At 38.1% G+C, this 23,325-nt stretch overlaps 2 protein-coding genes across 2 annotated transcripts in view; one reads left to right on the top strand and one right to left on the bottom strand.

Moving 5' to 3' along the window:
• The first annotated feature begins 9,613 nt into the window (after positions 1-9,613).
• On the top strand, positions 9,614-20,529 carry LOC122670379 (novel plant SNARE 13-like). The gene is made up of 10 exons (XM_043867229.1): positions 9,614-9,924; positions 12,384-12,476; positions 12,740-12,833; positions 12,971-13,008; positions 18,246-18,343; positions 19,057-19,136; positions 19,217-19,273; positions 19,378-19,470; positions 19,556-19,630; positions 20,123-20,529. Exons 1-10 carry the CDS (start codon positions 9,848-9,850, stop codon positions 20,219-20,221), a joined length of 804 nt encoding a protein of 267 aa, XP_043723164.1. The 5' UTR covers positions 9,614-9,847; the 3' UTR covers positions 20,222-20,529.
• The window catches only part of LOC122670377 (serine/threonine-protein kinase haspin homolog), a 33,425-nt gene continuing 25,676 nt past the window's right edge, over positions 15,577-23,325 (bottom strand). Inside the window, exon 17 of the mRNA XM_043867224.1 lies at positions 15,577-15,587. The gene's annotated coding sequence lies outside the window, so the exon portion shown is untranslated. The remainder of the gene's footprint in view (positions 15,588-23,325) is intronic.

Below are 23,325 nucleotides of genomic sequence, written 5' to 3'. Positions count from 1 at the left end.
GTTCGTAACAGAGCTCCTTCCATCTCTCATCTTTTATTTGTGGATGACTGCCTGTTATTTTTCGAGGTTAAGCTGTAAGGAGTGATTAATTTGAAAGCCTATCTCCCTCTATACTGCAAAGCAAGTGGCCAAGACATCAATCTGCAAAAGTCATGTATCACTTTCACCCTAATACTCCTCCCAGATTCAAATGATGGTTTTTCCGGATTCTTAAAGCCAAATATGGTGATGGGCCCTCAAAGTACTTGGGTCTGCCTTCGGAGTTTGGGGTGTCAAAGAAAGAGGTTTTCAAAGATATTTGTTCTAGAACCTACAACAGAGTTTAGGGATGGAAGCAGAGGCTTTTATCCCAAGCAGGCAAGGAGGTGCTCATCAAGTCGGGTGCGTGTTCAATGTCTAGCTATGCTATATCCCATTTTGCTCTCCCCGCCTCTCATCATGATTCAACCAGGAAAACCGTCTCAAACTTCTATTGGGGTCAACAAGGGGAGGAAAAGAAAATGCATTGGATTTCTTGGTCTCGCCTGTGTTACTCTAAGGAAAAAGGTGGTTTGGGCTTTAGAGATCCAACTCTTCATAACCGAGCATTACTGGCTAAGTTTGCTTGGATGCTATGGTCTAACCAAGATTCGCTCTGGGCTAGGTTCATTAAGGTTATTTATTTCCCTAACTCAAGCTTTCTTGAAGCTAGATCGGGGAACAAACCTTCTTGGGCTTGGAAAAGTATGTTGCTGGGTAGATCAGTTATTGAGAGTGGGCTTCTATGGCAAGTAGGTAATGGAAATGAAGTGGACATATGGGAAAGTCGATGGGTCCCCTCTTTACCAGATTTCCAAATCCAAAGTTTGAAGCCTACTCATTGCCTTATCAGCAGGGTTTCAGAGCTTATTGATCAGGGTAATTAAACTTGGAGATTGGATCTGCTGGACCAGTTATTCACTACTGAAGAAGTTGATGCTATCTTGAAGGTGAAGTTGAGTATTTTTCCTAGGGAAGACTGGCTCATTTGGGGTGGAGCTAGCAATGGGATTTTTTCAGTTAAGTCTGCCTATCACCTCATTTCCAATCAAAGGGATAGGCAATTTAACTTCCGCACTTCTTCTTCTCGTCGTTATGCATGGGAAGAAATTCAGCCTCCAACCTAGAAAATGATTTGGAATTGCAAGACGTATCCGAAGAACTGAGCGTTTCTTTGGAGAACATGCACTCAAGGGTTAGCATCAGGTGACAATTTGGCTAGAAGGCAAATTCCTATTGATCCTAGCTACAGGCGATGTGGTCATGCTTCTGAGACCTTCGACCACATCCTCCTAGATTGCCCCTTTGCAAGAGCCACGTGGTTTGGCAGTAACCTTTTCTTCACCGTCCCCTCTGATGAGCCTCCGATGCTTGCTAGTGTCTTCAAGTTTTTGGATTAGATTAAATTTCCTAGCAAGAAGGAAAAAGCTGAAGTTTTCAGTCCTTTTGCCTTCATCTGCTGGCATCTCTGGTTAGCTCGCAATGATCTCGTCTTCAATCAAAGAGTGGGGTTTCCTATTGAAGTCTTTATCAGAGCCCATCAGGCCCATTAGGAATTCTACAGTGGGAGTCATCATCAGTTTTAGCCGGCAGTCCCTGAATCCCCCTTGCCTCAGGTTTGGATTCGCCCCCCTCTTGGTTCTCTCAAGCTCAATTGCAATGCCTCCTACATTCCCTCATCTGGTTCTGGAGGGTTGGGAATTGTCATTCGCAATCATGAGGGTGCTCCAATCATGGCCTTTTCTGAGCTGTTTAAGGCCTCTAGTCCACTGATGGCTGAAGCTTTAGCTTTACATGCCGGGATGTGTGCAATTATGGATGCTAACCTTCGTGATGTTCTTGTGGAATCGAACTGCTCAAATTTGGTTTCGTGGTTGATCAATAAAGATGTTTCCTATTCGTCGACCGAGATTGTAGGCATTTTAGAAGATATTTCCATTGTTGTTTCTCGCCTTAGTGGTTGCCATCTTTCTTGTATTTCTAGAGAAGCGAATAGTGTCGCTGATTCTCTAACTCGGAAAGCTCTGTCTCTGGCAAGTAAGACAGAATGGCCTACTTCCTCTCCTTGGCTCCAGGATTTATGTAATCAGGACACCTTGTGCTCCCCTTGCCTTCTTCTTCAATAAATTTGACTTTTACCAACAAAAAAAAAAAAGAATGAACTGAATTATATGCGAGTTACTTTACCGGAAAAAAAATTATATGCAAAATGACCCAAACACCCCTCTTTTGACTGGGTTGGATCCTCTAACTCCAACCGCGGCTGGAGGAGAACCGAATTGGAGTTTCAATACTCTTTTTTTTTTTTTTTTTTTTTTTGGGCTAGAATTTAGCCCACTAGAGGTGACCCAGGGGCCCCCCCTTAGAGACAGACCCACAAGGGGCTAAGACAAAGCCTACAAAAGACCAACACTTATTCCAGAAAGACCTGACACATACCATTGACACCATTACAACTAGTGGTCCCAGGTCCCAACCATCATTCCCATCTACCACTATAAGAACTCGTAATTAATTAAAATTCAGCATCATGGATTTAGCAATGCTTACCAAAAAAAGGATTAGCAATGTATGATAATTCGGTTCTCATTCTATTCTTTTATGTCTGACCTCCCAAGTCTGAAGCTTAAAAATTAAAATATTTGGTATTTTATAGAAAACAGATTAAAATTTCAAGAGTGACAGTCTCTACATTATTTAATGATGACCACAACACCCGAAACCCATCAACCAAATAAGATAAAACTCTTCTACACAAAATTAAAGATAAAAATAGTTTTTATTTTCAGCAAAATTTGGTATGGTTTTTTTTTTTAATTTTAGATTGATTTCATGAAATAATCAACGTATAGAATTTTTTTTGTCTAGAAATTGCAATTGTTTAGGTTGCAACAATTTGAAATATTGTAAAAATATGAAATCAATTTGGTAATTCAATTTTCAAGAATAAATTCTCTATATTTCTTTGAGAGAGGATGGTGGTGGTGGTGGTGGTGGTGGTGGTGGTGGTGGTGGTGGGGAGTATAGTTTAGATTTTCAGATTTATGACAGGGCTAATACTTTGAGGAAGGCCTAGATTTTAGATTCAATTCAAGGTTTCACTATTTACAGCTTTCATGGTTAAGGTTTCACCATCTCAAGTTTTGTTGCTAAGGGTGTTTATATTCTAGTCATCGGAACTCCTCGGTCAATAAATACTCCATTACTCCATTGACCATGGTTTAGGAAACTCTGTCCAAATTTATGTTTTGATTTTGCAAAGAAAGTTTAAGAGTGGTGGAGAGGCAACCAAAAAAAACTTAGAGAATACATCAAAAGGTATTTGAAGTGAGTAAATCCAAAGAAACAAAATTTATCAACAACCAAGAAAAAAAAAATTTGGAAGGTGGGATTGTACTTTCACTAGACCGCCACATACTCACTATTGTGAAAATTTAACTCAGTTAGAGCATGGTATTGCCGTATCGGTTGTCATCGATATCGATCGTATTTGGCTTGATCGGACCATTTTACTCCTCAAAATACCATGACACCTATCCAAACACAATGATGGTCATTAAGGAATTCCTCCTTCATTGTAGCTTAAGGAAAACTTGATCTATCTTTTATTTATTCGAACTTGGGATATACACTTTTTTTTTTTGGGGGTAAGAAAGAGACTATTCATTTCGTGTTGAACTCATGGAAGAAGAATTACAACTTTCCCTCAACTACAGAGTGGAATTCGCCCATACTGTCGTACACGAAATAGACAGGGCCCTTTTGGCTAGTGAATTCGCTACACCATTGGATTCTCTAGAAATAAAATTGATCTTACAATCCACAAAATACGCTCAAAGGAAATGGCCTCAAGGATACCACACCAGAAACTTGGGATATACACAACACCACCAAAGGAGTACATTCAAAGCCCATGAATTAGTTGGGCCTAAATTTAGATTACATAAGGCAAGGCCTTGCCCTAGCATCTTTTAATATCCAACAAATACTAGGCTATGCTAGACTTGATATCTAATGGATATGATCGTGTGTTGGTTGAATCAGATCACTCTAATCTGGTTTCCTATATCAAAGATGGTGATGGTTCTTCTCCCTTGGTCATTCGTCCGATCGTTGAGGATATTGTTTATTTATCTTCTTTCTTTGAATCTTGTAATTTCACTTTTGTTCCACGAGAGATTAACAGCGTGGCTGACTCCACGGCTAGGAGGGTACTGTCGTTAAAATGCATGACTGAATGGTCCAATTCCACTCCATAGTTACCAGAGATATATTCATCCTCTTTTCCATGAGCTTTGCATGACTTATCCTAATAAAATCCCGTTTACCAAAAAAAAAAAAAAAAAAAAAACCAAATGCTAAGCACAATCCATTTGGAAAGGCCCACCCACATTCTTCACCTCCCTTAGGCTTTAATCTACGAGCAATGGCATCTCCCATGCTAAGTCAATGGATGCATCAAGTGTGTATACAATAGGTCTACATAGTCAGCTACCTAAGAGAGAAAATAGACAATAAAAAGGTTCTCCGAACCAACCATCGAAAATACCAATAGCACATCCTTTGTCTATCTCTCTTCTTTTCACATGAAATCATATATTTGACTCTTATGAACAAAATCGTTTCATCACACCTCATTGGTGCAATCTCCTATATCATTTGGCGAAGGTAGGAAACTAGGAATAGATACATGACTTGCTATAATACAAAAAACTAGGGGTATAAATGAATAGGCGAAATCCGTTTCTATATTTGTGTCCGTATCCATTTAGCACTATCCGAATCCATCCAAAAACTAATCAGATGTAGATGCAGATACAGATATAACACTATCCGAACCGAATCTAATCCATGTACGGCTCTTACCAAACCTTTTGTCTGATATAGGGGGTAGGCTGGTAGCAGAAGAAAGGCGTCATTATCAAAGCCATCATTTTCTCCATAACTGTTGATTTGTTCTTCTCACACACACAATTACACAAACACTAAAGCGGCACATTAATAAAATAGGCGCCAGGTTGTGAATTTCTCCATCAGATCATTTGGCATCCGAATTAGTTCACACCATCACGTAAGATGACCCCATAGACACGTCTAAACACCGACTATTGATTTTTAAAAATTTGGAGAGTTTTCTACAAGCGGGGATTGGGATTGGGATTGGTCGATACTGAGTTGATATTGATTTAAATCGGACCGTATTGATTGGATTGGACAAATTTACTCCTAATTTTCTTTTAAAAGAATATTTAAATTTTTTATTGCTGATTCTAATAAGAATCGTTCGATTTGGGTGATCTGACACCGTTTACTTGAACCATGCCTTTTGGAAAGGAAGGATTTTGAAATGGAGAGAGAGAGAGTTTGGGAAGCTTGATGATGATGGCGAGGCGTCTTTGTGTCACCATAATTAAATCATTTTTTTAAAGAAAAAATAAATAAAAAAGTTCTCTATGAGAATATGTAAGAAACCCTTGTAGCTTAGAGATACTTTTCTCGTAGTAGTAGTAGTAATAATAATAATGATGGACCAATGATTATGATTATGAATATGAATATGATACTGTATGGAATCTTGAAAAGAGAACGTTAACTGGTCATATGATCCCTCCACCAATATAATAGCTAATGAAAGTGCACACAGAGGCATTGATTTGGATGTGGTTTTTTATTTCTCTAGGGTTGAACGGTATTTTCATACACCAAGGCATTAGTTTGTGTCTGGACACAAGAACCACTTTAACCACGCAACCTGTTAGCATTCTTTTTCCTTTTTTTTTATAGGGTTATTAATTATCATATCTTATCATATGTGATGGCAGTTATGAGCCAAGTTTTGGAGCTTTCGGATGGACTACTATGTTATTGTTTCACTCTCATTTTATGGCGGGCTATATGAATAACAATTTTGTAGGGAGTACAAAGAGAATATCAGGGACTGCTGCATGGAGTAAACGATCAAGGTTGGGAGTATGCAATAGTCTGGATAGATTGTCAAGAGGTGATGGATTGACTAATACAAGAAACCAGCAAAAGAAGAGAATTGTGATCCCCTCCAATTCATTGTCTGCTCCAATTCCTTACATAGGAGTAAAAATGATCACCCTACCCCTTGCCCGAACACACTACCCAAGATGGGGTAGGGTGGTCATTTTCGCTCTTATATGAGGAATTGGAGAAAATTAGAACGGACTGCGAATTGGAGATAATAATTATACCAAAAGAAGATCATGTGAATACTTTTAATGATGTTTCTCAACCGATGAAATATTTTAGCTTTGTAGGTATTGTTAAGAAGTCTAGGCAGGAAATATCAATTGCCAATAATTGGGCTATGAAGTCGATTGTAGACAAAACTCTTGACTTCTTTGAGGATGGATGTTGGATCCTTCTTATTTCTTTAATAATTTAATTTTTTATTTCATTAAAAAAAAATAATAGACTAGTGATTCGGTTACCCACTTAGATATAGATCGGCCACCAATCACATGTGTGAAAAAATATGTAAATAACGATTTTTATGACTATAATGAAAGGGTATGCATTAGACACACGAAAATAATAGGGGATAGAGAACCCTATTAGGGGGCAACACATGGACGTAAGAAATAACCACAACATCATCAGGAAATTTTGCTATTTCAAGGGGTTGCATAGAGGCAGTGCACTGCACGTGCCTAAGTAACATTCTTTCTCTAAAGTAATATTATTAGAATTAAAAACTTATAACATTAGATAACTTGGTTTTCTTAGAATAAGTATAAGTGCAAGAATCATTTGTGTTCATGCAATTCAACAACAAAGGAAGAAAAAAATATTCTTTCAATTACTTAAAAATTTGTGCTTTTTTTTTGTGTGTGTGTGTGTGGGGCGGGGGGAGGGTTGAATCAATCATTGTGCTTTAGTTTAGTGTACAGTTTAAAAATGGGAAAAAAAATCTCTTTAAATCAACCTCACACAATAAAATAATAAACATTGGGTCTTATATTGACATTTATGAGACATGTAGGTCTCATATAGAGAATTGGATCTTCTGCGGCTTGGGGTTGAGCGGCCATCATGCAGTGCTCAACACATAGACTACCGCATGGATTTTATACCAATCTGATGGCTGGTAAATGGCTGCTTGGCATTTTTTTAATTTTAAGTAGTAATTTTGAATTTTGAATTGAACTTGTCTAATAACCATTGGATTGGTATAAAATCCACATGGCAACCTATGGGTTGACCACAACATGATGGCCACTTAGCCCCAGGCCGCAAAGGATCCAAATCCCTCACATAGATGATACCATTTACCAACCCATCGTTGTCTGTAGTGTGCAAATTCCTTCTCATATTATTGGTCATATGTTTAAACTAAAACTTTAAAATTAAAAAGAAATTATGCATAAGTCACGAATTTTTATCAACTGCAGTTCCCCTGCCCAGTACGGTTCCCTAGTGCCTCTAATAAAAGGGGGATGGACCCCACCTGGGCAGTATGTTCGGTCAGGGGGTGGAATGGTCATTTCAACCCCCCTATAAGAGGAACCGCACAATCATACCGATCAGCAAACCTCAGGGGATAAAGGTTCCATAAGTCACCTAGAGATACTTTGGTGGATGACACACTAATACACCTATTCGTGCCATATGGCAATATGATATGACAAATTTCAACCATTAGACGTCTAGGGAATGATTTAATGGATAGTATGTCAATTTCAAACTTAAATCAAATCATATATATATTTTTATGTAGGGGTGTTGTTCTCTGTGCCGCAGTGCAGCCTGTGCCCAGGTACAATGACCACCCTGCCCCTTGCACAGGTTGCCCATGTGCCTGCACACAGGCTGCGTTGCGGCACAGAGAACATTTTCCTTTTTATGTAATAGTAATATAGTATATGAGAATTCTTGATTAAAATAGAAGAAAAAAAAATTCAAAATCGATAAATTTGATCAATTCGGATAGGAATCAGCCATGCCAATCGATACGATCCCCTATTGGCTTTACAAAGGAAAATTATCATCTCCAATTCCTTATAGCTCGACAATGTGGCAGTACTAATGTGGATGTCCGACACATGGCAGCTTGGATATCCAACAGTTTGAGCTCATTTATTGCCGAACTATAGGGAATTGGAGAGGATAATAATAAAAAACGTTGTAACAGTGCATTTCCATTGCATAGATTCCAATCTGACTACGCATAGGAAGCCATTTAATATCAGAATGGAGGGATGGATTGGGTTTAGACTTATGCGATGGGACCTAACAACTCCCACCAGCTGTAATACACCTGTATTGGCGTGATTCGTGCGACTCTTTAAGTAACAAAATTCATTTCTCACAAAAATTATAGACGAAAATTCCCAATTTGAAAATTTGAAAAATCATTTGGCATTCCGGTAAAAAGAAAAATAAAAATTGATGGAACAAGTTATGAGTTTACTTGTTTTTTTATTTTTGGGTTTTTGAAATGCCTATTTGTCCAAATGCACCCCTACAACTTTTTAAATTGCAAACTCTTTTCTACTTTCAAAACATTATAACATTTTGGTCCAATCTGTTAGTCTAGGACGTTAGAAGTTAGATTTAGTAAATTTAATGACCAAAATGATCTTATGATAAAAACCAACCAAAATTATGTATTAATGATCAAATTGCCCCCATCTTCCCCAAATAGTTTAGGGTTTGAAATGAAAATAAAAAAAAACCCTAAAATCATTAAAAAAACCATCTTCCTCAAATCCATTTCATTGTTAAACCCTAATTTTGTTGTTTCTTCAAATTTCTAAACGGGTGATCCTTACTATTTGATTATGATTCTTCATAGTTTAACACTGAAGGAATTTCTATTTGAATTGAAATTTTTGCAGGATGACAAAAGGCTACACCATTAATGGCCGGGTTAAGGCCGAAGGTATTCACGTTTTTCCCTCTTTTTCTAGGTCCATTAAATTTGTCTTTTTCCTTGATTGCTTTTCATTCTTTTTTTCTCGACTTTTGCCTTTTATTCTGGCTCCATATGATTTGATTCCACCATATCCAAGTGAGGCTCCTGAACTAACAAAATAAAATTGATGGTTCCACCAAAAAAAAGAAAAGAAAAAATGAAATTAATAAGAAAATCAAAATTCACATAACCGGTAATTAATTTTGTTTCCCAATGAGGGAATCATTTAGGGTTTGCAAAGGATTTAGGGAAGATGGTTTTTTGAATGATTTTAGGGTTTTTTTTTTTTTTTTTTCGATTTTCAATTCAAAGCTTAAACTATTTTGGGAAGATGAGGGCAATTTGATCACTTTGCTCTTTAATTTTGGTTGGTTTTTATTAGTAAGGCATTTTGGTCATTAAATTCCCTAAAACTAATCTCTAGTGTCCCAAACTAACGGATTAGACCAAAGTATTACAGTGTTTTGAAAGTAAAGGGATTTTACAATTTGGAAAATTATAGGAGTGCATTTGAACAAATGGACATTTTCAGGGGGACATTTGTAAAAAACCCTTAATTTTTCGCCGAAGACGAACCATATTATTTTAAGGCATTTTTAAATTTTCAACATTCTTCGTCTGGTTTTCAGACCCCTTCGAATGTCTTTTCCTCCGTATTAGTTTCAAAATTTGAAGTCTGCAACGATCTCCATTTTACACTTCCTCTGGTCCCCCCGCCCCTCCCCCGTCGCTTTTCCTGCTTCATCGTCTAGGCTTAGACTCGGGGTCAGGGTTCGGGTTTCACATTTTTCCTTTTCCTTTTATCTGGGTTCAATGAAATGATGGTTTGAGTTTGGGAAATTGGATAATTAGCTGCAGTCTGTTGCCGGATTTGGAGTTCCGGCTATAATGGCGTACGAGTTAGAGATGAGCCCGCAACTGGAGCAGATCGATGGAGAAATTCGCGACAATTTCCGGGCTCTCGCGTAAGATTTCTTTGATTCATTCTACTTCTCAATTTAGCGATTTCATCCTTACACACACGCATCCAAAGTATATCTTTATGCTTGAGATTCTGCTTTTGAAATCTGAATGACTTACCTGAAGCCCTCAACCACCCCCACCCAAAAAAAAAAAAAAAGTAATGATCAAAGTTGGCGAATATCATTCGATTTAAAGAGTTGTAAATGTAAGTTGGTCCAGAAGAAGGTAGAAAAAAGGAAAGTATTAATTGCACTAACAAGCAGAGTGTTTTCTCTTCCCCTCGAGGCACGCTATAACTTTTTTTCCTTTTTCGTCTTTTTGGGGAAAGGTATTGGCAATCCCCTTTTTCTCTGAATACTCTTATTTGCCTTGTATTAAACACTAGGATAAAAATACAGTCTGGTGTTCTAAGAGAAAATTAAAATACTGTTTGGTATTCTAGGAGAAAATTTTTATGTCAACTGTGCAACCAAAGCCTCCACCAAGACTGCATGAATGTGAGGATTGTGGATATCTTTAACTTCAAAATCAAGGTTTAAATAACCAGGTGGCGGGGAATTTGCACTTCTTAGAATTGGGAAACTTTGCAGTAAATTTCTATTCCGCCTAGGATTGTGTTACAGTTTTGGAGAATGTTTACAGTACATAGTTTCTCTGAACTAATCTATAGGAAATATTGAAATTCACATGAATACACACTAGCAACTCAAAGTGATTAATTCTGGATCTTTTTTAGGAAGTTGGATTTCAAAGAGATATTGCTTCATATTGACCATATGGCTGTATAACGGGGTTGTAGGCGATGGTTCTAGAAGGCCTTGTGATAAGTAAGGGTGCTGAAATATTCATAGAAGAATCCTGTAATGTAATTAAAAGTTATTGGGGATGGATGAATGGCAGTTCTGATGTTGTTAGTGAATTATAAATGATGTGATATGAAACTGATGATGCAGTTTAGGTGCATATGCGCCAATTGAGGCTGTAACAGTGGTGTCATTGTAAAATGATGGAGAGTGGGTTATAGAGCTCTGCAATGGAGTTCTCAATCAAGGGGGGGGGGGGGGGAGTAAGAAAGAGCAAATGAAAGAAAAAGAGGATATAATTCCGTTGCAATGAGAAGCAGTGGAGAATAGGTCCATGACAGCATCGGCACCTTCAAGAAGGGAGTTCGGAGTCTGCACCAAATCAGAACCCAGGGTGAAGTTGGTTTTCATTAATCTTATATTTTTACTCCACTCCGCTTCCTCTAAATCTATAGGTGAACCTTCCTTAACTAAACATAGAAAGATCTTGATTTTATGACTGAAGAGCATCTAACATAAATAAGTTTTCTTCTTACCTTACCCAAAAAGAGAAAGGAAAAAGATATAATGTAACAGACATGTATGATACTGTAAGGGCATAGGTAGGATGGACCCTATGTTTGGGCTAAACACCTCCTAGACAAGATCCCAAGTAAACCCAAACCCAGAAAGTCGACAGAAAAGTCAACCTTCTCAGATGAAGTTCAACTTTGACAGTCAATCACAAATAAAGCAAGAATAGAGTGAAGGAATTATTAATAGATTGAATATGATTAACCTAACACAACTCAGACAGCAACACAGCACATTAGAATTGGTTGAAGGTTGAATTCAGACGGTACCTTGTTAACAGGAGAGAAAAAAAACGGAGTATGACAATGAGATAATAATGGCTTCCCATCAATGGATCAGAGTCCCACAGTCCACGCTTCAACCAATGACTGAATCGCACAACATACTTGCAGAGAATCAAATTCAATAATCTTCAAGTCGTATGGAGCTCTTGGCTTTACAAGCTTATATAGAAAAAAAAAATTAATTCTATTCCTAATCTGACTAGGAAATCAGATCCTAGTTTGACTATGAAAACAATCCTATTGCTAATTACAAAGCATAACTAGGAAAGGAAAAGAAAACATAGTTCAACTAGGAAAACTTAAAGTAAATCTAAATAGCTTACTACTAATCCACAGATGGGCTGGAATCACCTAGCTCGAGCTGGGCCTGGGCTTGGCCCTTCTTGCGGGAGTAGGTAATCTTTGTACGTTTTATCGACTAGGCAGTCACCTAGCCAAATTGGTGACATTTCTCAATCTCTGGATCAAAAACTGGTACTTCTTTTGTTCTGCGCTTGATTTTCAACCATATGCACATTTCTGTCTGTATCCAGGCTCATATGCATGTTACCAGTCTTTCTGCTGCTAATCTGCTGTAGTCTGGTGAAATTATTCTCTGAGCTTCATCTTCATTTGCCTTCCATGTCACGGCCAATTTGGAAATAATTTCTATTCTTTGCTCTGGAGTTTGCACCTTATTTTTAATGATTTAACCCTTTCCAATACTAGAATGACTTCTTTAATAATAATAACTGTTACATTACTACTTTAGCATGGCTGTAATATGTGATAGTGTATATAACCTCTCTTTTATTTTTGCAGAAATGGTTTCCAGAAATTGGATAAGATTAAAGACCCCAATAGGCAAAGTAAACAATTGGAGGAACTCACAGGAAAGATGAGGGAGTGTAAAAGGTGTGTTTGATCAACCACAGAGTGCTTACTACCTTTTTATTGTCACCAACATATTCTGATTGTTGTCACCAACATATTCTGATTGTTTCCACCCTCTGAAAACATTAAAATATTCATGCTAACAACTAATTAGCATCATACATGGGGTGCAAAATTTAGTTTGCATTACATAACAGAGTAGGGTTTTAGCAAAATGACGTTTTGATAGTATCTTTTTCTAATCAGTGGATTAAGTATTGTTGCATGCTTATTACTTGTTTCAGGTTAATTAAGGAGTTCGATCGCGATATTAAAGATGAGGAAAATAGAAATCCTCCTGAGTTAAATAAGCAACTCAATGAGAGAAAACAATCCCTGGTTAGTTGTCTGGAATTTCTTCGCTATTGTATATTCTCAGACAGACACATTAATGTTCAGAAATATAATCTTTGGATGACTACATGATTCTCCCTCTGTATGTTTTGCAATTAAATGAGTAAAATGTGTTATTTCAGATCAAAGAGCTGAATTCCTACGTGGCATTGAGGAAAACGTAAGTTTATTTCACTCATTACTCTTGTATGTACTTCAGAAGTTTGAATTCTTTTCATCCGGAGCTTTTCTAATGCTGCCACATTTGATTGATTTGTAAAGCTTTGAAAAATATAGAAGTAAAATCATACATTTTGACATGACATCTGCATTTGGAACTTGAGAGAGTTGCACTACAGAAATAATATATGAAACATTTGTTGGTAAATTTTAGATCTCAGGGGAGTTGTTTAATTATACGATAAGAGACATATTTGTTGTTAAAGTGTACCTTGAGGGGGAGTCCTTGTTATGTCGATAGGATTGGTTTAGAGTTAGTTTATGTTAAGTCATTGTTGAGTTGGTCCTTTTTTTTTTTGGTGTTGTTGTTGTAATTGGACTATAAGTAGGATTCTTATCTTAATATAAGTTGTGGGCCTCGGCCATGTTAGGGATTAGTCTGAATCCTATAATGGCTCTAGGAGTCTCTCCCTCTTTTCTCCTATTGTGCTCTCTCTCTCTCTCGGTTTTCTTCTTCTTTCTTTCTCCCTCTCTTCTTCATAGATTCTGCATGGTGATATTTGATTTTGCTACATGGTATCAGAGCCATGAAGAAGAAGAAGAAGAAAGTACATATATGGCACCCTAGTTAATCAAAGGGGAAAAAGAACTAGGGTTTCTTAAGGCTGTTTAGTGCAATAGGATTTATTGATCTTCTACATATGCCCTGCGATGGGGTTTATTGATCTTCGTTGTGTGGAGTGATGTATTCGCCTTGCTGATGGAGTTTTCTTGATTCTATGATATCTAAAACTTGCTGCAACCAGTATATAATGAGATGTTCTTCTTCTTGGTGAACTGAAGATATATGCAGAATATTGACATCATCTCCCCCTTTCTCTTTGGTTCTACAGACCTGTTCTGCCCTGCTTGCTTCTGATATACTTGTTATTTAGATACTTCAGTCTCTTAACTGTTATTGCTTGCAATACCAGATTAGGTTGAAGAAAAAATTTTTGGCATTTCTTCTGATCCATGGATCTGTACCTAGTGAGGATTTGATTGAGTGAAGGATTTCACACCTGCCCTTCAGATTTCCTGCGAATTGGAACTTGGTTGGGAGGTTCTCTTGATCGATACCCAGCCAAGCACTGCTGGTGCTGTTTGCAGGAGGTTGAAGGCTACCTCTCGTATTACTTTTAATCCCCATTTAATTTCTGATTTCCATTATTACCCCTCCCCTTTATCCTTTATCCTGTTTTGTCCTGTATTTTCTTTTGCTTCCAAGTTTGACCTCACTCAAAATATACTAATTCTCCTCTTGTCCATTCCCCTATTTAACTTCCAAATAGCCCCATGAAAATTCTGGTTTATTACAAGTTTACCAATTGCCACTCTTTCCTTTGTTGTAACTATGGGTATTTGGTATTCAGGTGGGCCCATTTGCCACCCCTCTGGTTTGTTTGATATATTTATAGTTTTGCTATTACATTACTTCTCTTGATTGCCAACTGTTTATGTGCATGTGCTTTATATGAATATCTAGCCATCAAATTATCACCATTTTTTGCAGTAGACTTTGTTTGTCTCAATTCTACACTTGCTCAGAAGATCTGTTGGATCAGAATTGTTTTTCTCGGGTTTCTTGGTAACCTGATAATTTGGTGTGTGTGCCATGTATTACACTCTGACCGTTGGATCGAGTTGCAATTTTCAGCACATATTTTGCACTATTAAAATAACACTTGTCCAGAGTTTCGTGCCATTATGAGTTCGTGTTTCTTAGGATATACATATCGCTGTTCTGAGTCGGACTGTGATATGATGATTGGACTACACAAGTACTGTTTGGTGTTCTCCCCTGCTTTATTTGTCCACATGTAGTGCTATACGTGATGGGGAGATGAGGGATTATTTACTCTTGTCATCAGCATAGTGTCATATACTTATTTGCTCGTGTCATCTGCTCTTGTCCTCTAACAACAATTTTATCTTATAACGATGGTTACTTGTTTGCACCAACAAAATTTTTAATTGTGGTTCCCAGCAACCTTATGCTGTTACTTATACTGTTGCTTGTGGTTCACAACTACCTTATGTTGTTATCTGTGGTTCACAACAACCTATTCTGTTCTTTTATCCATGTTTTGAGCTGCCTTATGTTGTTCCTTGAGAAGGGCTTATGATGTTGTTGTTGTTGCTATGATATTTTTGATTGCGTATTTTGCTTGTTGCTGTCTGGATATATTCGACACGAACATTTTTTCTCTACAGTTGTTGCTGATGGTTGGTGTGCTTGTGTTGGTATTGCTACCAGAATGAAGTTCTCTTTATGGTCACTGTCGTCTACGACTACTATATATGTTCAAGACTGATTCTGCTGTTAATGTTTATTCTTTTTGTTCCAAGCTGGAGCCTTCGATATATATACTCCAGCTTGAGGGGGAGTGTTAAAGTGTACCTTGAGGGGGAGTCCTTGTTATGTCGATAGAGTTGGCTTAGAGTTAGTTTATGTTAAGTCATTGTTGAATTGTTGAGTTGGTCTTTATTTATTATTGGACTCTAAGTAGGATTCTTATCTTAATATAAGTTATAAGCCTAGTCCACTTTGGGGATTATTCTGAATCGTTGCTCTAGGATTCTCTTCCCCATTTCTCCAATCGTGCTCTCACTCCCTTTCTCTTTCTCTCTCTCGGTTCTCTTCTTTTTCTTCATAGATTCTGGTTGGTGATATTTGATTTTGCTACATTTTTCAAAGTTACATATTTGATACAGTAGCACTCGACTGGTTGGACCAGCCTAGACGGAACTAGCCCAACCCAGTTTTTTGGTCTAATAAGGACTGGTAATAGTCTAGTTAGTCTTTGTGTCTTTTTATAATGTTTTGTTTTGAATTGGATATGTAGGAATAGTAGATAGTGTATGATTGCAAGTTAGTTTCAGTTTTAGAGTCTAGTTAGGAGTCTTTGTTTTTCTCTTTATATATTTGCATATACCCAATGAAAAATACAAAGTTCTTGGGTTGCTCAACGTGAGTATGTGGTTACGTGATTCCCTCTCTCCCCTGCAACTCTGAGATTCTGTCTCAGATTTCTCCCATTCCTCCTATCAGCTGTCCACCAATTTGGTATCAGAGCCGAACGACCTCATCTTCTTCTCCAATTTGGTGGCAAAGTTCCGCGTTCGTTTGCACCCTCAGATCAGTGAGGCATTAGCATCTAGTTGACTGCCTACGATGGAGGACACGGTACAGGTTGAAGAGTCTGAAGAGGCATTACATTCCGAACACTTTCTGAAATACTTTTCTTAGGGGTGATAGTTCCACTCAGCAACAATCTTCTCCCTAGGTAAAGTCATTCAGCAGGCTACATGCAAGTGGTTCATCCATGGCATCTTCACGACCTAACCGGACATATTCTCCAACTCGACATGGTTCCGACAGACCACCTGTGATTGTGATGCCAAAGGTAGTCATTCAATCCTTTATATGGCAAAGGGTAACGGACATATTAGTGCTCCATGTCCCAATCATTTGGTAGCTTAAATTGATAAGGATTCTTTTATTCCTTATGTCTTCGAAGAGTAACAGATCTTAAGACAGTTAATTTGGAGGCAGTGCGTGAGTCGGGTGAAGTCAACTACATTGACAGTTATGAGGAGCAGCACCCTTGTTATGTTTTTTGTCTTGTTTTGACCATTCACAAGGTCTTTGAGGATGACGATTGGCGCCGAGTAGTATCTTTCATAATTGCGTGAAGTGCAATAACCAATTATGCAGCATGGTGATTGACGAAGGTAGTTGCATTAACGTTGTCTCTAAAGAATTTGTTTGTAAGCTTGGATTGCAGATAGAGCCACATCCAAATCCCCATAAAGTTGCATGGGTAAACAACACCAATCTCAAGATTACTGATAGGTATTTGCTCGCACTGGTGAGTTTATGGATACAATACATTGTGACGTACCCCATTTGAAGGTGTGCCATATTCTTCTTGGTCAACGTGGTTATTTGATAAGAAGGCACAACATTGTGGGTATGCGAATACCTACTCTTTCAAGCACGACAACAAAGAAATGAAGTTTCTTCGAGCTAAAGATCTCCATGACATTAAGTTCAAGAAGGTAGCAGGATCATTCCTCCTCTAGCGTGTTGACTGAGATGGCCTCCTTGGTCATTATTCAAACTTGACGGAGTAGAGTTCTTTTGCGGAGGAGGAGAATTGATGCAGTAGCACTCAACTGGTTGGACCAGTATGACCGACTTTGGAAACCCAGCCCAACCTGGGTTTTTGGTCTCATAAGGGCTGGTAGTAAATTATTTAGTCTTTATGTCTTTTTATCATGTTTTGTTTTGAGTTGGATATGTAGGAATAGTAGATAGAGTTTGATTGCAAGTTAGTTTCAGTTTTAAAGTCCAGTTAGAGTCTTTGTTTTTCTCTTTATATACTTGCATGTACCTAATGAAAAAACACAAATTTCAAATATAAAGTGCTTGGGTTACTCAGCGTGTGTGTGTGGTTACGTGATTTCCCTCTCTCCCCTGCAACTCTGAGATGCCAATCCGAGATTTCTCCCCGTTCTCTAAGTGGCCCTCCACCAATACTTCTAAACATATTCATTTATGTTTCAATTGTCATCCATCAATGCTTTTGTGTTGCCAAAATTCCCAGGTTAAGGAGTAGGGTTGTTGCATTAGGTTGGCAATTGGTATTGTAAAAACTTGTAGCCAAACCTTGAGCATGAATTCTGAACGTACTTATTTTTTAGTGGCGAAACATTCCCACTAGCTGGTGCCCCATTCACTTGGGATAAGGCTCAGTTTAATTGAGTTAAGTTCTGACTTCTGACGAGATATTAACATCCACCAGGAATTGTATTTTGTCTATCTGATCTGACATGAGCATAAATACCTGTCAATGTTCTTTTGTGATCCGAAATAACCAACTTTGACATGTCAACTTAGGCTGGCAGTTAAATATAGGTGATAAACTAGATCCAAAGCAACCTGAGATCATGAGTTATTATGCCAGAATGACCCTTACACCTGCAGGGAGTGGTTCCCCTCTCCTAGCCCCCAAAAAATAATGTGTTGCGTTTTTGTTCCACAAATTTTGCATCTTCAGGAATGCCTTTTTTTTTTTTTTGCTGCTTTTATTCTTTCTCAGGGGATTCATGGGGTGCTTATAAATCATTGCCTTCTCTTTGAATATCTATTTTCTCTCTCAAAGGAGAGTCTGATTCAGTTTAGTGGTAATGCAGGTATATGAGTAGCCTTGGTAATAAAAGGATTGAACTCTTTGACATGGGAGCAGGAGTTAGCGAACCTGCAGCTGAGGAAAATGTTCAAATGGCATCATGTGAGATCTAGTCTTTGCCCTTCATATCCGGAATCTTTCTGTTTTTGATGGCTTAGGTGCTGTTGGTTTTCCTAATGTGGTAGCATGGATTATACTTCTTCCTGTTATCATATGCTAGCACCCATTCAATGTGATGTTGTTTCTATAGAAAGACCATTAATGTTTCAAATAAAAGAAACTCTGAAAATAACGACCTGAGGAAAGGAATAAATTGAAAGATCAAAGTTATCTTGGAAATGTCAACAGTAACTAGTTACAGATTACATGCTTAGATGCTCTTATGTGGATCAAGCATCATGAACTTTTTTAATCATCCTTACGATAAACAAGTAGTTCTGGTTCCTTATCCCCTGTTCTGACTTCTGACCCACATTTATGGGATAGAGTTATGTTTCCTGGACACTTTGATATTGGAGATGTTGTGTCCAACTTGTGTGGACAGAGATTCCAACACTGACATGAACATGCCTATAATTACTATCATAGTTTCATCTTTTTGGATGTCAGATTTTAATGTGGGCAACATTATCTGACATAGTATGAGGAAAAGGGTGTTAAACTTCTCAAAAACTATTGGCAGTAATGACGATTTTACTTCCAAACTTCTCTCTATGTATATAGTTGCCTTACTCATTGGGTAAACATGAATGCTTTGAGATATCAAATGCTTTTAGCCGATGATGTATTTGTTACTGACTGGTGTTATAACACAGCAATGACCAATCAAGAGCTTATCAATGCTGGGACAAAGACAATGGATGAGACTGATCAGGCTATTGAGCGCTCTAAAATGGTTAGTAGCGAGTAGCTAGAGCTGAAGTATGTCTCGCATAAATGTTTCGCTTTGTCCTTACCCTGAAGATGGTTTCTTAGGTTGTGGAAAAAACAATTGAAGTTGGATCTCAGACTGCAGTAACCTTGAAAGGACAAGTAAGTACGGATTGTTAAACTCCAGTCTCTCTGTACAGCAAAGTTTGTCAATCTCAGTACTCCTCAGACTTGTAGCCAAGTTCTTATCTGGTCTTTTTATGCAGACTGAACAAATGGGTCGTATCGTAGACGACCTGGATTCAATTCACTTCTCGATCAAGAAGGCTACTCAGCTGGTGAAGGAGATTGGTAGGCAGGTTGTCCACTGGCCCTATTCTTCTACTTATATTCTATTCTGTTAAGATTGTTATATCTTAACTGACTTCTGAATCTTTGTTCCAGGTGGCTACTGACAAATGCATCATGTTTTTTCTGTTTCTTATTGTCTGTGGTGTAATAGCCATCATTGTCGTGAAGGTATGCTTCTCAATTTAGGCATGATTGTTCCCCTGGCTTTCTTTTAAAACAAAATTTACAGAAGACCAATTTTTCATGATTGTCATTTCATGAAATTTGCAATCTAATGCTCTGGCTTTCGTCCTCATTCTCTATTGGCAAGAGATCTGAAACCTTTTTCTTATTCCCAGAAGGAACGTGTATTTAAAATCTTATTCCATGATGCTTTAAGTATAGATGTAATTATCAAGAAATCCAAAATTTGTGAAAAGAATAAGCTGTCATCAACCATGAGCATCTTCATAAGATGTTCAAAGAAAGGAAGTCCTGTTGTTTGACACATCATGTGCAATGGTAGCTTTGCATTACTTGTATATATTTGCTTCATTTTCTTGTAATGTTTTTTAACATCCTCGTGCTTGAAAATTGTCATCACATCCGTAGGTATGCATAACATGTTCATTCATCCATGAATCTGGTTCTCTTCTTTAAAACCTGATTGTGTTCTTTTAGATTGTGAACCCAAACAATACAAGCATCAGTCCCATCCCTGGGTTGGCACCTCCAGCACCGGCGAGGAAGTTGCTATCTGTGCAAGTTATGGGAGTCTAGTTCCATCGTTCCAGAGGATTAGTGATTCTTATGCCCCAGCTTGTGATCGAACTGAGGGTGCTGGAAAGAGGCAACATTACATTGATGGTTGTCTATTGGGAGACAGTCATTTTGCTCTGTACTCTTTGTTTTTTGAGATGTTCATAATCCTGGTTACCATTCTTTGTGTAAATCATATCGTGAGGCTGTTTTGTTTTATCTTTTAACCCTATTGGGTTGTACGAGTGATATCTATTGATGTAATCCCTTGAGACTTGGTGTTCAAAGACTGCATTATTGCCGAAGCTTGTAAAACTACCCTGTAAAGTGGAACTACTTCTGTGTGTCAAAGTGCTTTTTGTCTCTCTCTCTCTCTCTCTCTCCTCCCACCCCCTTCTTTCCCTATGCTCTGTAGCATTCTCTTGCAGCGCTCAACTTCTTCCACTGATCTGGCTAGCAGTACCGGTTGAGTGGTCAAGTCCGATTATTGAGTTAAACATACTGTATGTGGGATTGGGCTCCTCTCCACTGAGTGGGGAGCCCAATGAGGCATCGGACGGTTGGGCTGCGCCGCACACATCTCGACGTGCGCCCAATCAGCCGTTGGGATGTGTGCGGTACAGTCCAGTCCAGTCGTCAGATGCCTCATTGGGCACTCATTGGGCGATGCCCTTCAAGGAGATGAGCCGGATCCTTGTATGTGCAGGGTTCAATTGAATTCAGAGTTTAAAAACCCTGGGATCGGGGTTGGTCAGGAATCAGTAAGAATCGGCCCAAGCATGCCTTAACCCTAGTTTTTGGAAGGGTATAGGCCAAGCTGAGTCAGAATCAGCCGAATCGATCCTCGATTTTTGAATCCCTGTTAGAAATGGAAACATAATTCGATTTTTGAATCCCTGTTAGAAATGGAAACATAATTCAACCTCCCATGAGGATGCTCTCTTACAAATTACAATTGGGTTTAGCTTTTACAGTGGATCTTCTTTTATTATTTTTTGGGGAGAGGATTCTTGAAAGACAATGTTGCTCCTTTGCCAATGCAAGGCCAATGAGAACATGTGCAAAAGCATCAATAGGGATGCGATTTCTGCTGTTCAAGGGAGTGGATGGTTATTTTGTGTCGTGCAGGTGCTACTGCCTTTCAGGTTTTTTTTTCTCATTATTTTTTAGTGGTTTTTTTTTCCCTTCAAATGATTAGTAAATAGGATGAGTACAAAAATATATTTTCAGTTCAGATAGATATTTAGTTCTAGAAAGAGTGGGTGGAAGGCAATCTTATAAATGCTATGGGATTAAGGGATAAATTGGATTTCAATATTTTCGAAGCTTTTCCTTTGAAGATACCTTCCCTTTGCCTTTGTAGGGCTGTGTTATTCCCTTGTGACTCTTCCCATTGGTATTAATTGAAAGAGTCCAAACGAATAAGGAACGCCCATTGGATGACCGAATTCTTTAATTTGAAGTAGCAGACTGGTAAGTGCACATGTGCAAGGTTCTAAATCTTGGTTTCAACTTAGGTTTCGACTAGCCAGAAACAAAGATTTTGTAAGGTATTTTTTTTCCTAGCTAACTCGAGTTGGTGGCTTCAAGGCCTAAAAATGTTTTTTTTTCGGTTCTGTTTTTTCTATACAGCTTAATTTTGATATTATTAACACAATGCATGAACTAATTTTATAGTAAAAACACTCAAAATGGTATTTGTCGTTATTAATCCAAGCTTACTGGTGTATGCTAAATGCTAATGTACAATGTACGTTAGTCAAAATGGTATTTGTGGTTATTAATCCAAGCTTATTGGTGTATGCTAAATGCTAATGTACAATGTACGTTAGTTATATTATAAATACTAAATTCACATATACTTTAACTACTAAAAAACTAAATAATTCATCTTAACCAAATAAAACATAAATTATACAACACTCACTCAATTCCAAACGGAGTTTCTTGGTTGGTCTAATCTATGAGTTGTGTACCATTGAAGATGTCGGAGCCGTTCCTTTGAATGCACCACATGGTCCACATATGTATCTCATGACATGCTGTGGGTCCAATTGTTTTAATAGTCCATAATTGTTGATCTATAAGCCTCATCATCAACTTGTTTGAGATATCTTAATCTAGGCAAGAGCTTACCGAGACTTAAAGAGGTAGAGCCCTCACATATGGTTGAGCAGGATACCCGAAGATACTGTCGACAAAGGATGACCCAACACTTGATCCATCCCCATATCTATATGTAGTAGAAGTTTTGGGCCAAAATTACCCTCCCTGTGTTGAAACCATTGGAACTGTTACTCTCGGTCTAAACTTGTGTGAAACAAACAAGTTTCCATCGAAACTTGATATTATATAGGCCTGGTTCAACCAAGTTTTGACCGAAACTGAATTGAAACATGTTGAAATAGACCGAAACTATGTATTTTTAAAACTCCCTTACCAACTCGTCTCGGTTACCTACGAAACCAAGATTTGTTTCCATGGTCATGTGCATGTATCGTTCCAGTTTTATTGAATGTCTTCGAAGAGATCGATCATGACCAATCCAATATGAAGAGATAGATAGTCACGATCGATCTGATCTGAATACATCAATTTACCCATTCTGATGCCAGTCGATCCTAATCGATACCTAAAATCCGGATCCGGATCTTCTTCAAGTACTACTTGGGCATCCAACTTCTCTCTAACCACTCATCCAACGACCAGAAGGATTTAGACATGTATCCCAATACCCATCAATACCTCGAGATGCGTGTCCAAATCCTCCCATCATTGGAGTGGAATTTTTCCCCTCAAAATACTAACAAGAAAAAAACCCCTTCACGTCTTGTGTTGACATTGATTGTCAGAATTAGGTTTGAGTAGTTATTACAGAATACAGAGACAGTTGAAGAAAGGGGGGAGGAAACTCTACGTGTGCGTGCTTGTGAGATCCGTTAATTAAGACTGCCCTATGCATAATGCCATATGCTCTGCGTATTTAATTATAAAAAGGAATCTCATTAATGAATTCCCTCGTCGGTCCCGGACTTTTCGTTTATTTCATTAAAAATCTCTTTCAATTCCGGACCCTTCTTTTCTGGACATGCTCTTTAAATTAAGCATCAAGGCATATATATATG

Source organism: Telopea speciosissima, chromosome 8 (genome assembly GCF_018873765.1).
Source record: "Telopea speciosissima isolate NSW1024214 ecotype Mountain lineage chromosome 8, Tspe_v1, whole genome shotgun sequence".
Lineage (NCBI taxonomy): Eukaryota > Viridiplantae > Streptophyta > Magnoliopsida > Proteales > Proteaceae > Telopea > Telopea speciosissima.
The sequence above is the reverse complement of the archived record's forward strand: the minus strand, read 5'-3'. Positions and strand labels throughout refer to the sequence as shown.

What these genes read in the sequence shown, in the direction of transcription:
- LOC122670379 (XM_043867229.1), top strand. Translation starts at nt 9,848, where the DNA reads ATGGCGTACGAGTTAGAGATGAGCCCGCAACTGGAGCAGATCGATGGA. An exon ending in TACGTGGCATTGAGGAAAAC is followed by an intron (nt 13,009 to 18,245) that starts GTAAGTTTATTT and finishes GTGGTAATGCAG; the next exon opens with GTATATGAGTAGCCTTGGTA. An exon ending in TGAAGGAGATTGGTAGGCAG is followed by an intron (nt 19,471 to 19,555) that starts GTTGTCCACTGG and finishes TCTTTGTTCCAG; the next exon opens with GTGGCTACTGACAAATGCAT.